The 24,798-nt window shown below is 37.5% G+C and overlaps 1 protein-coding gene across 2 annotated transcripts in view; it reads left to right on the forward strand.

Annotated features, from left to right (window-relative positions):
* Positions 1-24,798, forward strand: part of LOC128866001 (protein grainyhead-like) — a 246,932-nt gene that overhangs the window by 90,723 nt on the left and 131,411 nt on the right. For both annotated transcript variants that reach the window (XM_054106453.1, XM_054106454.1), the window contains exon 3: positions 10,990-11,413. In XM_054106453.1, coding sequence (XP_053962428.1) covers positions 10,990-11,413 — 424 coding nt within the window. The remainder of the gene's footprint in view (positions 1-10,989; positions 11,414-24,798) is intronic.

The raw sequence follows: 24,798 nt of genomic DNA on the forward strand, positions 1-24,798 counted from the left end.
ACACTTGCATAAACACACATACGAGTATACATACGAATATGTACACTTGAACAGCCTGCGTCAAAACGATATCACATTAACAATTTGGCAGTTTTGACTAGTTTTCTTAATTTTTTGTAATGAAAATTAAACTAAAAAAAAATTAAAATAAATCGAATACTTAATTTAGACTTTGAAGTCTAACAAAAATCATTTAAATGCAAGTCCCAAACTTTACCTGTATATAAAAATAAAAATAAAAACACTAATTTTTCATCCCATTGCAATAGTTTTAGCTAGAATTTCTAGAAAAATTCTAGGTATGCAGTTTTATAGTACATACAATTTTAGTATAATAAAGTGCAAGTTTATAGATGCTAAAAATTTGTTTTAATTTTTTATAAGCTTTGTTTTCTTGACGGCATTGCACATTTTCTTCAAAAATGTCGCGAAATTTTTTATTATAAAGGGTAGTTAAGTTTCAAGGGCCGGTGTTGATTTTGAATAAAATACAATTTTTTTAGGACATTTTTATCATTTATCTTTATTATGATAATATTGGTATGGCTCAACTACGTACAAAATAAAATATTGGCGAAATGGCCGCCGCGGTCCAAATTTTCGATGACGCTCAGGCATAATTGAGGTTCTATGTCGTTAATGTGCCGTATTATCTCATCCTTTAGCTCTTGAATTGTTGCTGGCTTCTCGACGTATACCTTTTCTTTCAAATAACTCCAAAGAAAGAAGTCCAACGGTGTCATATCACATGATTATTCGGCCATCAAATTTTTCGCGCAAAAGAGCCATTGTTTCGTTAGCTGTGTGACAAGTGACACCGCCCTGTTGAAACCACATATCATCCACTTCCATATCTTCCAATTAGGGCCATAAAAAGTTCGTTATAATCTCACGATAGCGAACACTATTCACAGTTACTGCCTGACCGGCCTCATTTTGGAAAAAATGCGGCCCAATGATGCCGCCGTCCCATAAACCGCACCAAACAGCCACTCTTTGTGGGTTCATTGGTTTTTCGGCAATCACTCTTGGATTTTCATTCGCCCAAATGCGGCAATTCTGCTTATTGACGAATCCACTGAGGTGAAAATGTGTCTCATCACTGAAGATGATTTTCTTCGAAAGTGCGCGATATGTATTTTGATTTGAACGCCCGTTTTCATAATAAGTCTGAATAACTTTAACGCATTGCTCGATTATGTATGTATCTTTCCATGGTTCAAATTGAGTTAGTCTGAGTTGAAGAAATTGAAATGAAATGCAGAAAAAAACTTGACGTTTAGGTGTGGTTCACATTCAACATCGGCCCTTGAAATTTAACCACCCTTTATAAAGTAATAAAAAATCAAATGCGGCCGCCGTAGCCGAATGGGTTCGTACGTGATTACCATTCGGAATTCACAGAGAGAACGTCGGTTCGAATCTGGGTGAAACACCAAAATTAAGAAACACATTTTTTCTAATAGCGGTCGCCCCTCGGCAGGCAATGGCAAATCTCCGATTGTATTTCTGCCATGAAAAAGCTCCTCGTAAAAATATCTACCATTCGGAGTCGGCTTGAAACTGTAGGTCCCTCCATTTGTGGAACAACATCAAGACGTACACCACAAATAGGAGGAGGTGCTCGGCTAAATACCCAAAAAGGGTGTACGCGCCAGTTAAATATATATATATATATATGTATAATAAAAAATGTATTTGATTTTCTAGCAACTGCAATTTTGCACTTTGTTATACCAGAATTTAGTTCTAGAAGTTCTATTTTAAACCCCTGGAATTTGGATGAAAAGTGTGGGGAATTTTTCTAGGTTTTTGTGTAACATTTAGCAATTGGGTTTATTTAGTTTTTGTTAGCAAAAATTATTAACACAAAAATTATTAACATAAAAAACAAAAAATATATATTTAAAGAAAAGTAAAAATGAAAAATAACCATAACTGGTAAAAATGTCGATGTGCTATCGTTTTGTCGCGACGCGTACATACAAGCAAATGCATGTGTCTGCTATAATAATTATAATTACGCAATCTTTTGACGACAGCGCGCTGTGTGGCTTTTGCCGCAACACTTTAGCACTTTAGCTGCCACAACGTGGGGCATGAAGCAGTAAGCTCGCCGAAGCACAAATCGACAACTATGCCTGGTGGTCGTCCGTCGGCATTTAGCCCGTTTTGTAAAGCTGGCTACGTTCTCGCCGTTTTGCCCTTGTTTCACGCGCTTTAGTCGTTACTATTTCCCCCCTAATGTTGTTTTTATTGTTGTTGTTGTTGCTGTTCGCACTACTATGCCTGTACAAACATAGGTATTATGGTCATAAAGTGCGCAACGCGCCATTTTCCAGGAAATAAACGCGCATGGCAAGCCAAATTAGCGCGACATTGACAACAAAACCACCAACAACAACGACACCGCTTACCACGCTTTTTTTCTCATTTATTTATTTATTTTTTTGTTTTAGCGCTAGCCGGCCAAGTTGTTGCGTTACAATTTTTCTAAATTCGAATGAAAGCCGCCGGCATCACCGTCGACCCAAGAACAACCACATAAGTGCTCATACATATTTCCAAACGCGGAAATTATGAAATATGTATGTATATATGTATATGCATTGTGTGCCACCAACAAACGTTAACAACAACAGCAACAACATTGAATTGGGTTTATGAGTTTCATATAAAAACAAAAACACTTTTGCGCTTAACTTTTCCTTAGAAAAGCGGCTAACGTCCAAGTAATGTGCCTAAGTAAGTATGTAAGTACTTGAATTGGCCAAGCGACAGCAAATTGTTATGTATGTAGTATTTTTTTATTTGTTACTGTTTATATTACTTATTCTTGGCAGTAACTCAGAAGGCAATAACGTGTGGCTCTACCCATTTTCTGGAGCATGGAAAAGGTCAGTGCGTGGCAGCGGGACAAATGTAGAAAATGTCGTCAAGCTGTGAACAACAACAAATGCTTGCTCGCCCATGGCCATTTATAGATACACACATACATACATATGCGCATATGTATTTAAGTAATTCCGCTATTTGGTGCCGCTTTACACATACATACATTTCATCATCCTTAGGCATTTTAACACATTGGTTTTTAACCACCGCATTAGACATTTTTAATGTAACTCTGGTTACCGTTAAACGCATTTTAATGTGAGAAGTTTGTTATTCAACAATTCTCTGGGCGTACTGGGTGCACAGTTGGAATGAATGGTGCCTACGCTCGGTTCATCTATACGCCTAATTAGAGGTGTCAATTTCTAAGTTCAATGCACTGAGGAGTCATTCACACCAGGTGGCAATATTTCACCATTAGATGGGTTGTAAGCAAATCGCTTAAATGTCTCCTTTAAAGTCTTCTTTGATATTTCAATTAGGAATATATTCTAGTTAGCAATTTCGTTGGTAATGCTTTAAAATGGAATAATGTTTGGTAGCACTCTGCTTCCTTCTTCTTCTTGACTTTGTGCGATGACCGCTTAAACCTTTTGGCCGAATTTAACAAAGCGCGCCAGTCGTTTCTTTCTCGTGTTAACACACCAAGTAAGACCAGGTCCTTCTCCACATGATCTTTCTAACACAGAGGAGGCGTTCCTCTATTAACACCAGCTGGTACCGCATCGAATACTTTCAGAGCCGGCGTGGTTGTATCTATTCGGACGACATGACCAAGCCAACGAAGCCGCTGGATTTTTGTTCGCTATACTCTCTAGGAGGATGAAAAAGATTGTTCACGTTCACCTCATTTAAGCCATCAAATATTGTAAGATCTATTCTGCGGCCGCCGTAGCCGAATGGGTTGGTGCGTGATTACCATTCGGAATTCACCGAGAGGTCGTTGGTTCGAATCTCGGTGAAAGCAAAATTAATAAAAACATTTTTCTAATAGCGGTCGCCCCTCGGCAGGCAATGGCAAACCTCCGAGTGTATTTCTGCCATGAAAAAGCTCCTCATAAAAATATCTGCCGTTCGGAGTCGGCTTGAAACTGTAGGTCCCTCCATTTGTGGAACAACATCAAGACGCACACCACAAATAGGAGGAGGAGCTCGGCCAAACACCTAACAGAAGTGTACGCGCCAATTATTTATTTTTTTTATTCTGTATCGGTGATGCAATTCAAATACAAGGTTTTTCAAAGGACGCGCCTAGATGTTGTTTTAAAATAAAACTTATGAAAGTTCAGAATCTTTCAACTTTCACCATTTTTGTTTAAAATGCGACTCTTAGCAATTATAAGTAAGTGAAAAATGGCATCATTTAAATGCCCTGCACGAGTACATCTACTAGTGAAATCCGTCAAACAGTCGGTTCATGAAAGTCTAATTAGTCAAAAAGTCGACTTATCGATGCTGAAGGTTGTTTAGCAACACTTAGACCAAAGCAGCAATATTCTTATCAACGTCCAGTTTTTGGTCTGTCAGTCCTTTTTCTATCCTCGACAGAACCAGTTTCTTGGAATTTTTTATCCAACTTTTTAATTGTCTACTCATTCGGATGATAATTTCCACCAAAAAATCACGACTTTTACGTTATGTTGTTCTTAAAGTTTACCATTTTTATAGTAGGTTTCAATAGTTTTATCGCGTTATTCTATCGAGTAAAATTGTACATCTGTCTACTTGACAAATGTCGAAGATGACAAAAATACAACTACCGTCTAGAAATTATTCACGACAGATATTGTCGTCGAGGTGCCACTTTTTATAGTTCCTTTACAAGTCCTTTCAAATTTTGCATCAATTTTATATTCTTTGCGCAATTGTCTTGTTGTTTAAATGGCAAAACCGACAAAGATATACATTTTTGAGAATAAAAGCAAAAAAATGCCTGGCTATTTTTAAAACAAAAACCTATTGAGACTTAATACAAAAGGGTTGCTATAGCGTTAACAGCAACTCTAGGCAGGATATAATAATTTGTAGAAGGAAGTTTTACTTCTTTTTCTTATCCGCCATGTTAGCTGGCTGAGAGAAATCGTGTGTCGTCTTTTTGTGATACTAATTTACTTAAAAAGATGTTTCACTTTTCACGTTGAAAAAATTAAACAAAAACAAAGCAAGCATATCAGTTGAAAAATGTTCAATCATCTGTAAGGATACAGTTATAGAACATTTAAGTCTCAGGCTCTTAAGGTAAACTTAAGAACAGACCACTCTCTCAACTTCTACACAAAGTAGAATGTTCTAGAAAGTGCAATGGGCGGCCGACGCTTGACATGCCTACAAGCGAGAGTATCGTACCACCGCAGCTAGTCAAATTGAGGTCTGGCTTGGGCCTGTCTTAAGATTGACTTGGCCGGGGAAAAAATATTATGATCAGTGCTGTACCAGACGTGGCTCTAAATTTGCTGTTATCTGATCAATCAATCAGTACCAGTCGTCCCCAAGATAGCCGTCCACGCTTGCGTTTGTATGTAAATATGAAGAGGTATTAGTTTCACATCAAATTAGACGGTCACCGTTGGACAAATTCTCATGGCTGCCGTTATGCAACTGCATACCAGCCTTTGTTGCTTATTTCGTGATTCCCTAACTGTTTATATCCGTCCAGTTAATAATTAACAACTGTTATAGAACCACCGTGTAGATCTATCTTAGTATTTCTGGCAAGCAGTCCTATTTTTCTCTGCCGTAGGAAACTTTTAAGTAAATGCTGATGAATGTTTTTTAGAGCTATTCAAACTTCTGCATGAAAAATTGCATAAAAGGCCATTCCTACTCTCAAGGAAAACTCTTATAAACCCAATTTTCGATAACCGAATTTAATTGCCACCCCGAGCAGTCATTGTGAAGGGCGTCATAAAATTAGCACAGCTTCAACAACTCAATGCGAAATAATTTGAACATCCACCCCTCACTTTTCTGAACGTTTTTATTCGAATCAATTTCACTTCATGCAATGATTTCACCAATGCAAAAACCTGTATACTAATCCTCTCATTTGCCATTTGCACCACCTCTTGCATAGCCGCTGATTAACTTGTAGCTGCATGCATTTGTGACGGCGCCAGAGCAACAGGTGTATTTTCGCGCATGTACTTACACGCCTCCCAACTCACACACACACACACGCTCGCTAACACTAATGTAACACCCTGCAAAAGCATGCAACAACATGCAGAGCACACACATGGCCACTCTTTGTGGTCAGTTGCAGTGAGGTGGCATATCAGGCAGAAAAACTGGCTCGAGCTGCGCCCAAAAATCTGAAAAAAGGGAATCACAAATGAACTAGAACTGGAAATGAACAAACGAATCTAAAGCAAAGCAGGAACAGCTAAAGTTGTAGAGCAGCATTCATAAAAAAAATAACGAATTACAAAAACAAAAAGCTATCATAGGAACAGGAAAAGAAAACCATCATATAACCGAAACGAGTGCGAAAAATCAATCAGAGCGCAACGCAGAGCGGAATAACGCGCATGCGCGCCGAACTGTTTGTTGTGCTGCTGCTAGGCGATGAAAATAGCACGCGTCCGAATTGAAACAGGACTGGCATTGAGAATTCTAGTAACGAAACACAACCAGAATAATTACAATGACAGCTACAACAAAGTGTGAATATCAAAAAATAAATATTTTGCCAGGTAGTGGGAGAACGCGTTGAAAACAAAACAAAGCAGCGGCACCTCGACTCGAGCTCGAGAAATAAAAATACAAATAAAAGCAGGAAAATTGCGCGCACGCGTCAACAATTTAATGCCACCACTGCTGCCGTGCGAAATTGCAAACATCTGCAATGCCAACAATAACAACATAACCAATCAACAACAACAATAACAATGGCTAAACCAGCAACAGGTAAACTACAAGGCAGACAGAATGCTTTTATAACAACTCCAACGCCACCAATTGCCTGCTCAACGGCCACAAACATAAAAATTTACAATTCAAGTGCAACAGAGCGTGGCTGGCAACAGGTTCCTCGGAAATGCCAAATAGCAGCGGGTGGACAGCAGCAGTGAGCTTAAGCCAGGCATGCATTTCATATTGTCATAGCTATTATTCTTGTTGTTGTTGTTGATTTTGTAGCAACTTAGGTGTCGCAATCACATTTGCTGCATGAATGTTGCAAGCAAACAAGCTAGGAACGGGTGCACGCGCCCGAGTCCCGTTTTTGCAGGCAGTGTAACCGCAAAATGCAGCAGCGATAGGCTTTTGTTTGTAGCAGCAGGATACGTGTTGCCCATGTTGTGCTCACTACACGTATCTGACTTGTTGTTGTTGCTTGTTTATTTGCTGTTGTTGGACAAGCTGCAGATTGCTTAGTTTAGCAATTTCTGCGTAGTTGATGGTGCACTACTGGGTTGCGTTAGCAGTGATTGAGACGAAGTCCTGTTGTTGCTGTAGCTTTGTTTGCGTTGTTGTGATTGTTTGCATTTTTTGTTTTTGTTTTGTTTGTTTTATGATTGCCTGAATCCCCATGCCAAGCTGATTATTCTAATATATTTTATCATAATTCTATCGAGAAGCGATTATCATAATTCTTTTTCAAAAGGTTTTTCATCATAAATGGTTTATTAAATTTCCTTTTTTTATTCAAATAACTAAAAATGAGTTACTGTAGTGGTTCTTGGTGGAATTACTTTTTATATAATTCTTTCGATGAGCTGCATCCAAGGCGATTTCAGCAGTGCAGCTGATTAGTTTTTTTTTCCGGTGATTTTGTATTTTGAATGTCAAAGTGGCCTGCTTGTTTGTTTGTTTGTTTTCATGCTCATTCTCTATTCTAACATTCCAAATACCAAAGTGCAAAAACGTAATAAATGTAATTGTTGTTGTTGCTCTAGTGCCACCACCTTGTACAAGGTGGCGCAAAATTAATCACCTATTGGAAGATTTATAATTTTTGCAAAAGACGTCGTACGTCAATCATATTTGATGCTCGCGAACTAGACAGTTCGCTCAAGATCATTTTTTTATTTAGTAAAAAAGTTATTCAAAATCAAAATTAGGTGATTAATTTTGCGCCATCTTATATCGATTGTGTATATCTATTGATTTTTCGCTCCCTCAGTAAATCTAATTTGAAAAATTGGTAATGCTAAAATGCATGGCGCTGAAGGTTCACTTTTACGTTGTTCAAAACAGGTACAGAGGAAAAGAAAAATCAGTACCTCTCTGCGTTTTTGCAGCAACTTTGGCAAATGATGTTCAACCTTTCTGCATATTTTGCTATTGAGCCACACCTTATAAAAACTCACTTTTCGGATAGTAGATACAAAATTAGTTACCTTTCCAATTCCCTTTCAACAAAGTTTCCGTGGATACCCGACAAGCCATCCATTAGCCATTTTTATCTATTTGAAAATATCCTTTTGCCCTGCAATTTCTACTGCCATATGCAGTTCGCCTTTATTGTTCTCTAGTCTGTGATGCAAATGAGTTGAAACCTCTTCGTTTTTCCTACAGAGAACGGCAACAGTCCAGTGTGTGAAAGATTAGAATTAAAGAATTAAACGCGAAAAATCTCTTAGCTTTAACTGCAGCTTAGTTATGTTAGTTCTACATGTGAAGGCAGTTTTTCCTAGAGGTTCGTTTCCGAGCAGCTGCAAAGTCTTGCTGATAGACGAAACTTAAGTCAACCGAATATCAGGGTTGGTCATAGTGCACTGAATAATTGTTGCAATAAGCGGATAGTTCAAACACTGAAAACCTGAAGGCTTAGTGATAATGAAGCCCTAATTTTAATCATTAAGTTGTAAGTGATAGTGAAAATTGTCCAACCCTGCCGAATATGCACTTGTACTTAAATAATTAAATTTCTTTATCTTTTTTTGTAAATTTTTTATAAAAATATAGGGTTTGTGTAGCAAAGAAACCTTGTAAATCAAAGTTCCAAACAAGAAATTTTCTTCAAAATTTTCAACTTTTTAATCAAAATCTTTAAAAAACTTCTAGTTATGCAGTTGTATATCCCAATAAATTTTAGTATTATGAAGTGTAATGTTGAAGTCGCTCCAAATTAGCGTTAATTTTTGTAAATTTTTTTTGTTTTTTTTTTGCCTACGCTGTTGATACTTTTCTTCCATATAAAGCACATATTCGAAAGTAAGCATTAACGTAAATGCTTAGCGGCAGACTTCGTATACTTATTTGTAAGTATTTACACTATCAAGTTATATCTGATAAGTACCCATCCTCTTTTCCTGCTTAGAATTTTTATATTGAAATTAGTCAGAGTACTTAAGATGACGGCACAGCGGTCTGTGATACTCGGAAGAAGGAAAAAGATTTAGTGTATTTAGGACTTGTGAAACCTCTTAAGCTTTTCTATGAAGTCAGCAGCAGATTCATCTGGTATTCGAGAAGTCTTCTGCAGTAAAATCTTCACTGGGTGTGCTTCTACGCACCACAATTATGCAAATTATATCAGATCTTTGCACTTAAGAAAACAGATACAATCAACTTTTTATCTTTTTCATAAATTTCCTTACCATTATAGAGAAAAATTTACCTTAAAAAAGGTTGTGCAAGCCGCAGCCCCAAAAGGAGATCTTGAGCTTTGGATGTCTAGCATTAGGAAACTAGCCAAATATGCGAATGTATGTAGTAACATAGGTTGAAATTAAAAGAGAATGAGTTGAGGGAATAAAAACTGACTTTAAACCCTTTTTACATTGGTTATTTACGTGAAACTGTGATTTCCCTACCCGGATGCCTATAACGAAAAAAATGCGAAGTAGGCCTGCTAGCATCAATCAGTAAAAATATCAATTTGGCTTAATATCAAACAATCAAGTTTAAGCAATAAAAACCGGTAAAGTAAGAGATCAAAAAAGTACAAAAAACATTTCAAAATAAATTAAAAAAAAAAAACAAAAAAAAAATTGTTTGGCTATTAATAAAATGGGAGCGTCTTCGAAGTGCTGCACTCTAATTATATTGAATTCCATATATTATAAGTAGTTAAACCTAGAACTATTAACAAAAATTGTGTATCGTTCATGTCACTGCATCACCTCAATGTCACTCTCTGCTGGATTGTGGGGCATAGAAATATCATAGGACTTTCGGGCCAAGACATGGCTCGGATATCTGCTCAGAAATAAGAAGTTAACCACGTCGATAATCACCGATTTGTGACCTTTTGAAGAAACAAATCATCGGTAGACCAAACTCAAAAATTGTAAATTGTTGGGAACGTCGCACGCTATGGGTTAAGTTAAACAAAAAAGAGGGGCATTTCGATTGGGTCATACAAGCTTTGTAGAGTAAAAGATTTTCCATATATGCTCACTTTTTTTTTTTGAGATTATGTGGGGGAGGGTATTTTCCGGAAACGTATTTATTCAGTTATGCTTAAAATATTCCCCGTAATTATTTTTGAAGAATTATAAGTCAATAAATGAATTATTGCTTAAATTATTTCTCCTGCAGATGGCGTTGCCTACAGTTCTAATGGCACGTTGAGGCACTTTAAAAGTTATAAAAGGAAAATTTATTCGTTTATAACACCTTTTGCTAAGAAAATATTAACTAACCTTACAAAAAATCCACTAGCTGCTCTAACGTTTTTTCTTTTCGTAATTGTTTTCTTGCAACAATGATTGCCGTTGTTGCCATTACAAATGCACTCATTTGCCAGCAATTTAGCGCACGCGTCATCATCATCTGGTGTTGTTGCACTTGAACATGTCCGCAACTAACCACAAAAGTGCAGCAACGAAAGTCAGAGCCTTGCGGCACAAGCCACAAGCCATTTGAAACATGCAAATTGAAAATTGTTGCCCCAACTGCTCTTTTTTAGGCGCCTTGATTGCAACAGCCAATTGTCAATTTGTCGCGCTTGCTATGGATGCAATAAATGACGCTGTTGCATGCACACGCGTTACTAAAACAACGAAGATGTGGAGAAGGATAACGAAAGAAGAAGAAAAAAGCAATTCACCACTTTTTCTTCGCTAATTTTTCTATTAATTTTTTTATGTTTTCTTTCTAATAACCATTACTATTTGCTAATTTCCTCTTTTTTTAATTTCTTTACAGCACTGCAACTGCCTCTACCAACAAATTGAATGGCCAAACCACACCTCTGGACGTATCCGGCCTATCGCAAAATGAATTCCAAGGCCTGCTGCTTGGGTCACACCCATCGGCTGGTGGCGGCACCGGCAACGCATCCGCAACTCCAACAACCATTTCACAGCATTCGGCCATTGTGGCAGCCGCCACAGCCGCAGCCGCGGCAGCTGGTGGCGCCACCACAGCTGTGGTGGTTACCGCCGAACAACAACGTCAAGCACAACAACAGGCACAACAGACTATCAGCATCAAACGCGAACCGGAAGATCTGCGCAAGGAGCCGAAAAATGTCGTTAGCAGCACCATCGTCGATGCGACGAACAACATCACCAATGGTGGAGCGGGCAGTGGCGCGACACATCATCAGCAGCAACACGGCGGAACGAAGGTGAGTGAGTGCGCAGCAGCGAATCCAAAGTATGTAGATACATATGTAGATGTTCCCCGTCCGAAGGAGTTGCAATTGGTTGCGCTGTGCGTCAGCATTTAATGCGTTTTGTGCTTTTTTTCCTATGTGTTCTTGTTATTGTTTTTCTTGGCTTTGTTATTGTTGAAGTGAGAGTGCATATCAGTTGTCCACTGCGCGCTAACTGCAAAATATGTGCAGCTAAGCGGCGTAAAGTGCGTTACGCACACGCAATTTCTCCCCAGTACGCGCGCGCGCCTTCGCCTTTTCCTCTTTCACCACCTCACAGCTATTTCGCGAACACGCATGATCTTTCGCGTTTTGTGTGTTTTTTTGTTCGTTTTGTTGTTTTTGCGCAGTTTTCAAAGGCAAAGCCAAAGCCAAAGCTTTGGCATCGCCATTGTCCAACGACGCCGCCCTGCCACGGTCTACAATATGGTCGCTATCCTCCTTGGGCTGCCCGCTCTCTATTGTCAATTGTCTATCGTCTAACAACCGCGCCAATGATTGCAATTGGTCCGACTATCAGCAGCTGTGTTTGTGTATTGCGCCGCATGCGTCAGTGCGGCATTAGTGTTAGTGTTCGCCGTGGATGCGCCGAAGCGTTCTATTGGCTGGCGGGCCTGTGGCCTGCAATGCGATCGACGTAACTGTTATACGAACGCAAAATGAATGTATGAGGCTTGAACGCGAATGTATGTATGTGTATGAGTGAGCTTGTTTAGAGTGTTTGTGTTTGCGCTTGTGTATGCGCGCGTGTGTTCAACTGTTATACACCATGTGTTGTTCCCAACTGGCGGCGATTCGCAACGGGTTAGACGCCTCGCCAAATTCGCGCTCATTCATTCATTCATTCATGCATTGCGCTATTGATATCTACATATGTTGATTTGTCTCTACTACACGTATGTTAACTAGCTTCTATGCATGTGCGCTTGTGTTTGACTCATGCATTGCATTTATATGTCCTATTCGTTGTTGATGCTTCCTTTTCTTTTACATCACACTCGAACTCATTGCTTATTCTACTTGTCCCTTTTTCGCACAGCGGTTGGTTGCATTATCGCACAAATCTAATACTTCGTACTCACGCTCCCATACACGCGCAGCTGTGTGGTTCGTTAACCATCGGCCACAGAACCACAACACCACGATCAATTGCGATTCTGCGCTGAATATCGTTTACGATCAAACTCGAAGTTCGTTTGTTTGAATATTTTGTTGTATTCACAACAAGTTCAGGCGCATATGTTCGCTCTGCTTGGTTGCGTCCGCTTGTTGTGTGTTGTATTCAGGTATGGACTTATTTATTGTAAGTAAATTGTAGCGTAGGTGTGGTTGCATTATGGCTTTCTTCGAACCAATTGATAAAATACTACATTCGAATAGTGTGATTGAGGTTTGAAGTGATAAGGTGTGTTGTTATTATAAATTTGTGTTTTGTACCGAAAAAAAAATTTATGTAAGATAAAAATATCTTCGTAAGATAAAAATATAATGCGAAATTTCTGCAGCGGCAGTTTGTTGCCAAGCAATTGTTTACGATAACACGGGTCCCTCCATGTACCTCCGCTTGTTTTCCTTATTCCTTAACGGGGTTCAGCAAGAAGGTGAGGTTAATAATGTTGGCTGATTTATTTGCCTACAGGTAGACAGTTGACATTCACAATTCGACACGCTCATATATTTTTGACGCTCGATTCAATTCAAAAACAAATGTTGCTATGAGTAATTGTTAAACTGCATACTTCTTCAAATATGTAAAAACAACCTTTCAAGCGAACGAAGGCTTTGGCTGTACTGATTTGCTTACAAAGGAGAGAGAACAGAAGAATTCACGCTGAACAGATGTTGGTTGTTGGCGTTTGTCGCACATGTCTTGTACGAAAATACTTATATACATATGTATCTATATATATAGCGGAAAATTTTGATCCCGGTAGATAGGGATATTTTTTAAGTAATCCCGGGATTCGCCCTAGGTTCACATTGAGGTACGGAGGTTTTCTTTATATAAACAAAAATTCAATAACTGAAAGTATATCGTTGAGCCACAAGCTTTACTGGCGGCTATGACTAAAATAATGAAATGCCACTGCTCTTAGCAAATTCACAACTGTAAACATAAAGCTGAAGATAATACAATTGTGAATTTGCTAAGAACAGTGGCATTTGAATATTCTAAAAGTGTATTCCGGGATTTGTTTCCATGGGGTACAATTGGGTATTAATTGGACAATTTTTAATCACTTCTTCGAATTTCGAATGCAACAAGGCTAGAATGAAACGTAAATAATCGCTCCATCCAAGGACACGGTGGAGATAATTCACAAGGTGTGGCCAACATCAGACCGTTGATCGGCTCCCACCGATTTTAAAGGAATCAACTGGTTTGCTGACGTAACAGGGAATGTGAGAACGATTTGTTTACGACAAAACTGAGATTGTGTTAATGATATAAGAAAAAGTCAACGCAGCTGCTGCTCCTGTTACTTTTTTGCCGTCTGAGCAACGACAGATTAGACGAGTGTGTGAATAGGCCTGAAATGTAATGAACATTTGATGCAATTGAAGTTACTGTCAAAATTTTTTTTCGTATGGCCGAACCTTGTAATCTATCACCTTTGAGGTACCTTCTTAATTCTCTCCACCGTGCACTCAGCTCACACATGACGAGAAAAGCAGAATTTGAAAACTACATCTTGAAATTCTGAAGACCCTGGTTCCAGTCCGTTCTCAAGCATGTGAATTTTTGAGATCAAATATGAAGTTGCTTGTAATATTTGAATGAAACAAAAAGTATTAAAATTTACAAAGCATTTAAATCGAAACGAAAGGGAACAGTAAATTCCATACGTTTAACAGTAAATTTATACGTTCCCACGACAGCCGGTTCTACGTTACCGAAACGACCCGGTTTTATATCCTGCTAAGGACTGTTGGCCGCCGTAGCCGAATGGGTTGGTGCGTGACTACCATTCGGAATTCACAGAGAGAACGTAGGTTCAAATCTCGCTGAAACACCAAAATTAAGAAAAACATTTTCCTGATAGCGGTCGCCCCTCAGCAGGCAATGGCAAACCTCCGAGTGTATTTCTGCCATGAAAAAGCTCCTCATAAAAAAAATATCTGCCGTTCGGAGTCGGCTTGAAACTGTAGGTCCCTCCATTTGTGGAACAACATCAAGACGTACACCACAAATAGGAGGAGGAGCTCAGCCAAACACCCAAAAAGGGTGTACGCGCCAATTATATATATATATAATGACTGTCATTCCACCAGCATTAAACGTACAAGTATGAGAAATGTTTATGCTCTAACAACAAGAACAGCAAATTCCATATGATGAGATTAAATTGACTGTTTCCTGACAAGGTATGTCGAGATTAAGCATAAGAAAATGAGAAAATAACAAATTTTATGTAAAAATGTTCTAAGTAAATGCATAAAATGAAAGAATAAGTGGAAAAATTTGGTCTTTTTCATAATAATTCTTCTGCCAATCGAGTGCTAATCCGAACACATATCATGCAATAAAAAAAATTTCCTTTTTTTACCATTTTTTCAAATTGTATTTAAAAAACCATGTGACTTAAGAACGCAAATCCAAGGCGATTTTCAAAATCATGATTGATTTAGAAAACAATAAGCAATCATTAAAAAAAACAGGAAAAAAACAACTAGTTTTAATATATCTTGGTGTTCGTAAGAGCAGTAAAACTTATAAAGTGGAGACTTCTAATCTTAACCTGAAACTATTAAAAAAAATTCTGCTAATGAAAGCCATCATTTAATCTCAACACTTTTCATTTAAACCGTTAATAGACAGTCACAAGCAATTTGGAGATTATGACCCCCATGAGGCGATTTTTAGTCGAAAGCGACAATCGCTTGGTGTAAACGGTCCTTAAACTAACCGTTTTCAAAAACGTTAGTTGCCAGCCAACTTTGCGTCTTTCAACTTTTTCTTGGAGCAATACGGGGTTTGTTACATTCCATTTTGAAAGTCAAATTGCAGCGAGTAGCTTCGTTTACGATTCATTTTAAATATTATTTATATAATTATAATTATAAATATTATTATTATATAAGAAATGGAAAAAATCAATATCGATTTATTTTAAATATTACGATTCATTTTAAATATTATTTATATAATTATAATTATAAATATTATTATTATATAAGAAATGGAAAAAATCAATATCACTAAATTTGTGGAATGCTAAGAGCATTTCCCCTTTTAACCCCACTTCACTTCCTACAAAGGTTATTTACATAAAAGGCTGTGCAACATAAAATCGCCTCATATAAATAAGGAAGCCAACTTTTTCTAATTCCACTTCTCATTCAACTTTACTTTTAATCAATCGCCTGTAAATTCATTTCTATAGAGCTTAAAACAGGTTTTTGGGAAATTAAAAACTTTTTATTGTAATCATTTTTTTTTAATAAACAAGTTTTTACTTCTTTCTGTTCGATTTGTCAAAACTTGCGAGATCCCGAATTAATACAAGCTACTCTCGAGATTTCCGGGACCAGAAAAACACCGGAATCCGAGATTGATAACCCTAATACGTACCTCTTCTATAGAAATGCTGATTTCACTTTTGCATAGCCACGCCTTGCACAAGGATCTTTTACTTACTTTAAAGTTATCGATTGAAATATTCGAAAATTTAAGTATTATATTATCAGTACTGATTGCCAAAATTTCTTCGCGAATGTAGACAAACGAACAAAGAAGCAGGTCACTTTGACAATCAATACACAAAATCGCAAAATCAGCTGCTGTAGTGCCAATACCCTAAATGATAAAATTTGTTTGACAATCTTATTTCGTTCGTAGAAATTTTTCCTCACAATAGTTTCGTTTTTCTAAATTACGATTGTGTGGCAGATGGGTAGGATCATTACACAATTTCCCATACTTCCAAATCATTACACGCTCATTTCCAAGGTTATTGTGTATGCCCCGCTTATTTAGGACACCTTAAATTTTACGTGAGTTATTTGTTGCGCAGGCGGCCGGTAATCAGAATTTCTGTCAAATGAGAGTTCGGTAATGTGTGTGTCCGGCCAGGTAGAGTTGGACAAAGCGGGCTTACGTAAAGGTAGTTTAACTCAAGAAGACTCGCTCGCACATATATTTTCAAAAATCTTGAAACAATCTTCAATATCGTTCCTAGTGCCAACTTCGAACACTTTCCCTTTAGTAGTTTTTAAATATCGCCTGTTTGGAATTTTCGAAAATTGTGATACTTGCGATACGACCTCGTTATTAGTCAAAAAATCTGAATACAGAGTGATGTAGCCATTTTTGAAAATGTTTTTTATGCAAATAAGGGCACTTTAAAAGTTTGTTGTTGTTATTTTTGTTGTAGCCGCATAGACATACCCCATCCATATACGGGGAATGCTGGTAAAGAGACAGCCCTTTGCCGCATATAAATCCGAGCTGTTCCGGTTATGTAGGACCGATTGTCGTGGGAGCGTTTAAGTTAAAAATAAAAGATAAAGATTACCTTACCTTTAAAAGTTTGTATTTTTGCTAAAAAACTGAAAAAATTATAGATTTGTTTTACTATAACTAATTGAAAAAATCCCACATAAATGTATTTCAGAAGATGATTATCTGTTCTTAGGCCAATCGATTGCAACCTTTTGAGCTATCGTGCCCTCTGTTTTGAGAAATGTGGTTTCAAAAAAACGAAAAACAAACAGAAAAAAGACTCTGCGCGCTCCTGCAGCGTTGTGTGCAACTGAGGTTGTTTATAATGCATAAGGCATCATCAAAGCTGCCGTGGCAGCAATGGTATGTCCGGAGAGGAATGTAGTTCATTTTACAAGAAATATCATATAAGTTTAATTTTAAAACTTTGTATAAACTTATAGGTGTTCGAAAACTTTTAGTGAAAATTTCAAAGTTTTTAATCAGAATTTTAAAAATATTACGCTGGCAACCAATCAGCAATAAAGGCAATAAACTCATATGAAATTTCATCTAAAAATGTTCGTAGAAACAGGGAAGCAATAGAGAGATTGACCGCACATCTATTGGGTACCCGGACATAAGAACGGAAATTAAATTGTAGATGAGATTGCCAAGAGCGCTTTCATTGAGGGCATAAAAATACGGATAGACAGGTGGTGGAATGTGTAAACAGAATGCAGATAAATACGCCAGACTCGTACTAGTTCTATCTCGAAAAGAGAGTAGGTATATTGGCAGGCCACAATTTACACACGCATACAAAATAGGAATTTCAAAAATGATAACTTGAAATTTTGCAATGCAACTGGAAGAGACGAAAACTTTAGAACACCTTTTATGTTCGTGTCCTACATTGGCTAGAACACGAATAAAATGCTTAGAAGCTCTACAATATGAAAAGTTGGAATGTATCTCGGAGTTAGAGCTTCAGAGTTTACTAAGCAAGACAAGTAGACAAGATGTCTATTATAGAAAAACGTAAAGGTAGAGCTCCATCTGGTACCACTAACCGCTAATAGGTCTATGTGATGGTTTTCAGCCAGCCAGGTTAACCTAAAATAAGCTAACCTAAAGTGCAAGTTTGGATTGACTCAAAATTCTCGTTAATTTTTGATAATTTTTCTACCTGATCCTGTTGCGCATTTTCGCCATACAAAAAGAAAAATAATGGATTGCATCCGTTAATCAAATTGTGTTTTTTTTATTTTAAAAACGTGCTTCACCAGACAACCTAAGCTTACAAAGTGACTCTAGAACATTCTCAGCAGAACTGACAAGCTGCATAAACATTTTCAGTAGAATCAAGAAAAGACAATAAAATGGAATCATACTTTTACGCAAGTTGATCAAGTAGGCAAGGAATGAAAATGAATCTCTGCAAACATCGCTTAAATTGTGTTAGAGCAAATCAAATAAATTGTTAATTGTAATAAATATGCATTTGAACACATTGCATAGCAACTGAATTAAAAAAAAACAATAAACCGATATCACTGTCTCGAACGCGTTCGAATCACAATTATATCCCTGCATACCTTCACCCGTCACAGTGATCAAAGAGTGACCGGACTTGTCCCCACTCTAGTTAAATATTTAAAATGAAGGCTCCTTAAAGAGTTTATATGGATTGACTTTTCTAAATTACGAAAAATCTACAACATTTCATCAAAATCAGTTTTATTCCGGTATGCAGTTTTAGAGCCTATTAAATTTTTAATAAGAACGCAAATTTTTAAAACACTGCAAAAAACACAGTTCCATTGGGACTTCTTGTATGTAGGCTAGGTTAGATGGATTATTAAGAATTCACTTCGACTAAATATAGTCCCTTAAATTTTTGTTTACTTCAGCAAGAGAAAATTTCGGAAGCAAAAAGCTGCATATCATGTACAGTTAGGTATGAGCAGCGGGTAATTACGCTCAACTGTTCGCTGAATTAACTTCCATTCCCACGCGCATTATCCGAAAGTAATGTTACTGAGCAAATTTGAGCACTTATAAATTAATTTGCATATGGAATACATACACACTAGGGCGGGTCGATTTAAAAATCGCTCATTGCTCTGTGAAAATCGTATTCTAGAGATCAAAATAAGAAACTTTGCCGAAGGAACCATACCTCTAAAACGAATTCTGATGTCCCCCAATTTAAAAATATCACCATTTTTGGCCTTTACATGAAAAAATCAGCTAAATGGCTATGTTTTTTCTTTATATTTATTTATTTATAATAATATTTATTATTTATTTATAATAATATCTATTTTTTCTCTTAAGAAATTTATTTAGTCAGAACATATGTAAATGAAAAAATTAATTTAAGTGAGTTATAGAAAAGAAACTAAAAAGTTCGACCCAAATTGGGGGACATCAGAATTCGTTTTAGAGGTATGGTTCCTTCGGCAAAGTTTCTTATTTTGATCTCTAGAATATGATTTTCACAGAGCAATGGGCGATTTTTTTGCCTCCCCACAAATCGACCCGGCCTAATACACACATACATATAAGTAAACTTTGGCACTTGTTCATAAGTATGTTCTGATGTAACGGGTGTTTTTTTTAGATATTTAGACACTTTAGGTTATTATATATTTTTTTTTGTTTAGATATATTTAGAGCATTCGATAGAGATATATGTGAAATCAACTGTCCAAGTAAACACTTTTTTGGGTTATAGTACGTTTTCTACAAACGCACCAATTTTCAGAAAGCCAGAAGGGCAAGCAAAGTGACCGCAACGATAGAAATAGTAAAGGAGCTATCATTTGAGATGATTTGACAGCCAGCTGTTGGATTAATTAATGGATTTTCAATAATTCAGCTCGTTAAATACTTTCAAAAAAAATGTCTTCATATGCACTGCCAATGCAGCATTACCCTAATATATACTTAATGCGGTATGAACTTAAAAAGGAATATCACAAATGGGAAGCAGCATTGCTGTAGGTATGCTAATGCGAGTATGTAGAGCTAAGTACAGCAGAAATATGTACATACATATGTTAAACGGAACAATTGCTAAGGCGTACAAACAGGCATACGTATCACTTCGTAACTTGGTAGGTGCTTATACAGTGTACTCTCTTCTAACGGGCACCGCTCTCAAGCGGACACTTTTTTCAGTCGCTTACCCTACAACTACACTTCCTATTGGTTATGTTGAAAAAAGCTGTGCTAAAATAGAAATGACAGGTGGAGGAGACCACGTATTTCATTGTTAAAAATCATCTGTCTTACCGAATTCCTTGTCATCTCTGTATTAATATCAATTGTCATTTCGTAGTTTGGAAGCTAAATTTTCGTTTGGCCGTGCTATTGGCACGCGAGAATACACCGATCCGATTTGCATGATGCCATTTATAGAATGAAATGTCGAGGCAACAAGGTGCCCACCTGAGAAAATAGGACAAGGTCAAAACTAAAGTTTGGCAGATGTTAGGTCACAATTAGTAGAAAATGTAGATTTGGGGTTAGTTGTTCGCTTAAAAGAGAATGCGCTGTACATACATATGGGGCATTCTTCGCCAACCGGACACCCCCATCTGCCCAGAACAGTTTTTATAAAAAAATTTTTTCCCTATGCCGAAATAAAAGCTTATGTCATGTACTTTAATTTGTCATGTGGCACTTTTTAAATATTCAAGATGGACGACGAATATTGACATGATGCTCGGGGGTTTCTGGGTTCGCTGCTGAATATAAATATTGAAGGAAATTGCTGAAATTGGAATTTTTTTTTTCATAATACAGGATTTTTTTCACAGGAAAACTTTTTTTTCTTCTGGAGAATTGGAAAATCTTTTAATAATCACTTCCTTTTTGTTTGAGATTTGGAAGGAATGGCTTTTTAGTATTTCTGGTACTGGTGCTGCAGACTCGAATCTTTTGTTAAGCTTCCAACATATTTGTCAATATTCGTCGTCCATCTTGAATATTTAAAAAAGTGCCACATGACAAATTAAAGTACATGACATAAGCTTTTATTTCGGCATAGGAAAAAATTTCTTTTATAAAAACTGTTCTGGGCAGATGGGGGTGTCCGTTTGGCGAAGAATGCCCCATATGTACAATATTTGTAAATAGAAACAAATAAGCAGTAGGAAAAATATAAAATTATTAACTGTGTTGGGGTGAGTGACCTAATTATCCTGACCTTGAATATTTTAGGTAATTAAACTGACAAAATATGGGTGTGCGCGTAAAGGGCGGCCGCCGTAGCCGAATGGGTTGGTGTGTGACTGCCATTTGGAATGCACGGGTTCGAAACCCTGTGATACAAAAAGTTGTTTCTACTATCGCTCGCTCCTCGGCAGGCAATAGCAAACCTCGGAGCGTATTTCTACCACGAAAAAGCTCCTCACAAAAGAGCCACCTGCCGTTCAGAGGCCGCATAATACTGTAGGTCCCTCCATTTGTGAAAAAACATCAACACGCATGCCACGAATAGTAGGAGAAGCTCGGCCTAACACCCGATGAAAGGTGTAAGCGCCAATTATATATATATGTGCGAGTGTTTGATGATGACAGTTGTTGCCAACTGGTGACGCAGCATACTTTCTTTTGACATTTAAGTTCCACGATAGTCGGTTTCTATGTATGTTCCCTCAACAAACTGGATTTACATCCGGTCAAGAACTTTCAGCTGAGAAGCAGTTCCCAAGAAATTATAGGCAATGTTTTATGCTCTTATACAATAACAATAACTACCCTGTCACGATAGCCGTATGCCGAAATTATTTATAAGCTCTAAATTCCATAAACTATCCAATCTAATAAAGCCAATATATTAGCTTTTTGTGATTTATTTGGAAACTAATTCTATAAACCTAAAAAGCATCCGTTATATCAGCTACATGTGCAGCTTTTTGCATATCTTTTCCTGCTGCCAGACAAACACTTCCTGCTCCAGTTTTCTTCTTATCAACCACCCGCCCAAGTGCACACGACTAGGCTTCGCGCCGCCAACCTCTACCCAATACCAATCGCTACAGCAACAACACACAAATACTTCCGGCATATTTGTGCCCTTCCGTCAGAGACAGAATGCCGTAGAGTAGAGAGAATTAGCGTAGCGCGGCCTATACGCAGAATGCGTGCGCTACTTCCTGAAAGGTGCACGGCGCTGAGGAAGTTCACAGCAGCAGAAGCAGCGAACAACAAAAAAAAACAGTGTGAACAATAAACTAAAACAGAGGCGTTGGCGCAGCACCCTCAGAGGTTCGATGAGCTCTTGGCGCGTATGACCGTATAAACAATAACACCAACGGTTATCGCGTTCGAACTTGAAATAGCACGCTAACGGGCAGTGGCCGAGTGGGAACTATGAAAAACGTTGAATGGTCGGACAGGCGAGAGACCAAACGAATGGTGCGAACTTTTTACTTGTATGGTGGTTGTTCGTGGCAACCAACCAGGTGAGCGAAGCTGTAGTAACAGCAGTAATGGAAATACACTATGCAGAGAAGGTTACATGCAGGGTGTAGACTGTTTCCACCACTGTTTTTCATTGCCTGAGAGCTGCTGCGCGCTGCGTCGCTTCTGTGACCATACCTGGTTGCTCGATCAGACGGATGGCCGGACGGACTTATGTGCTTCGCATACGTTTTACAGCTATGACTTCGGCTTCAGTGTGTCACACAGTGTTGATGTGTTAAGATCGTTTATAATCGTGATCGTGGTCGTGATCGTGTGCGAGTACGAGTACGTTTTGTGTGCCTGGCTTTAGCGCTGCTTACCAAAGTTACACTCGAACGTTGTTTGAGTACGTCGTCGATCGGTAGACACGGTTGCCTTTGGCTGGTTAACTTACACTCTGCCATTATAGCCATTGTTGAATTACGCGACTCGGCAAGTGCGCACGAACGAATTGCCGCCGCGAGTTACGAACTAATGCAAACAGCGGCTTATTAACTCTGCCTGTGTAGTGAGTAGTGCTTAAGGAGGAACAAGAAGAAAGAAGTGTAAGCACGAAGCGAAAGAACAGTGTGAACGCGCGTCGTGAACACAAGTACAACTAGAAGTATCCTCCAAAAATATATTATGCGAGAAAAACGCGTGTTTGCGAATTATAAAAATTTGTTGTAGCAAATTGAAAAACAAAAGGAAAAAACACAAAATATCTGTAATATATTTATAAAAGTAAAAATTCAGCGGCTACTTTTGTGGATTATTTAATAAAAAAATTTAATTGAAAATATTAATTGTGGAAAAATTATCAAATTTAGCGCGAAACCAGAAATTTGAATTTTACAAAAAATTACAAAAATTTTACTAAACACAAAACTTCAATTGATTGAAACCTAAATACTTAAGTATCAGAAAGAAAACAGAAAAATAAAAATCCGCGCAACTTATTTATGAAACTTAAGCGCTAAATAGGCAAGCGTACGCAAGCGCTGGTGTGTATCTGTGTGTATATTTCACTTTAAATTTATTTCTACAAGTATTCAAGACGTGACGAAGCAATCGCGCTGCTAGTTGACTGCGCAGATTCTTCTCAAATCGAGCTTAAATCGCAATTTAAATTAAAAAAGTGTGCGTGTTTGTGCGCGACGCTGTGTAGAAAATAGAAAACTTAAGTAGTAAACAAAAATCGGCGCAAAAACAAGAAAAACTTATAGAAAACACTGCAAAGTAAAGAAACAAAACAACATTGTGTGAAAGATTTCAACTCCAAAGTGATTGCTGTAATAGGAATTTTACTTGAAAATCTGTACAAACAAATACTGCAAAAAAATCAAAATTAAAAAACAAAAACTTAGCGATCTTGCTTTTAAAATTCGATTTGTGATTGTTTAAATTTTCGCAGGCATTGCAGGTTGGTTGTGGTTTTTTATAAAATGGTGGAGAATTAATAGCGACGAAATATTAAACACAGAGGTCTAAAACAGGCATTTGCGTCGATACACAAACATATTTCTAATATGTCTTAAAATGTTTTCATATTGGATATTTTATGTAAGAGCTACGGCTACGCAAACACGATGGCAATATAAAAAAAATACAAAAATGTTAGCAAAGGAATTAAGCAAATTAAAATACAAGGTGCCGCAAAATTAAGCACCCTATCGGGAGAAATATAATTTTTGAAAATGGCGTCGTACGTCAATCATATTTGACACTTGGAAACTAGACAGCTGCAGTCTACAAACAGGCAAGCGGTGGAGCGCATAGAGGTCAAAATAAAGATTGCAATAACCCAAAATCCTGTCTTTATTTAGTAAAAAAGTTAATAAAAAATGTGTGTTTAATTTTGCGCCACCTTGTGTAAGTTGACTGAACCTTTGACAAAAAATTTGACAGCAAATTCAAAACTATTGACTCTTCGCTGGATATCTCATCAAGTAGCCTTCAAAGAAATTGGCGTTATGGACGCGAGAGCTCATCCCACAAAAATAATCTGATAATGGCACTGAAGTTTTGGTACTAGAAAGCGGTATCAATACTGGCCCCACTGCTGATTTGTTGTTACTTCTGGAATATCAGTTCAATTATAAAATATTGTTTAAGCGTTTTTTAAATATTCATATACAATATTTTTAATAATTATTATATGTGGAGCTTTTTCTACATATTAGCAGCTGAGTGCCTAGTCATTGTAGAAAGTGTAACCACGAAATTGTGAGAAGCGTTCATATATGCACAAATTTTTGTATTCTAACAACCCATTTCAAGTCTATAGCTACTTTAGAGGTGGATAAGAAGATGCTTAAAGACCTAAAAAAATCGAGGAAACCCACCGTACCAACTTTTTCAATACTTCAAGTTATTTGAGTGAAACCGACTTCTCTTATTACAAACCGCAACAGCTGATGGAAGCAAGACCCTTCTCGTGCTTTTCTAATAGCTATTGGTCTCTTAAGATTCCAAAAGA

This window comes from Anastrepha ludens, chromosome 6, assembly GCF_028408465.1.
Source record: "Anastrepha ludens isolate Willacy chromosome 6, idAnaLude1.1, whole genome shotgun sequence".
NCBI lineage: Eukaryota > Metazoa > Arthropoda > Insecta > Diptera > Tephritidae > Anastrepha > Anastrepha ludens.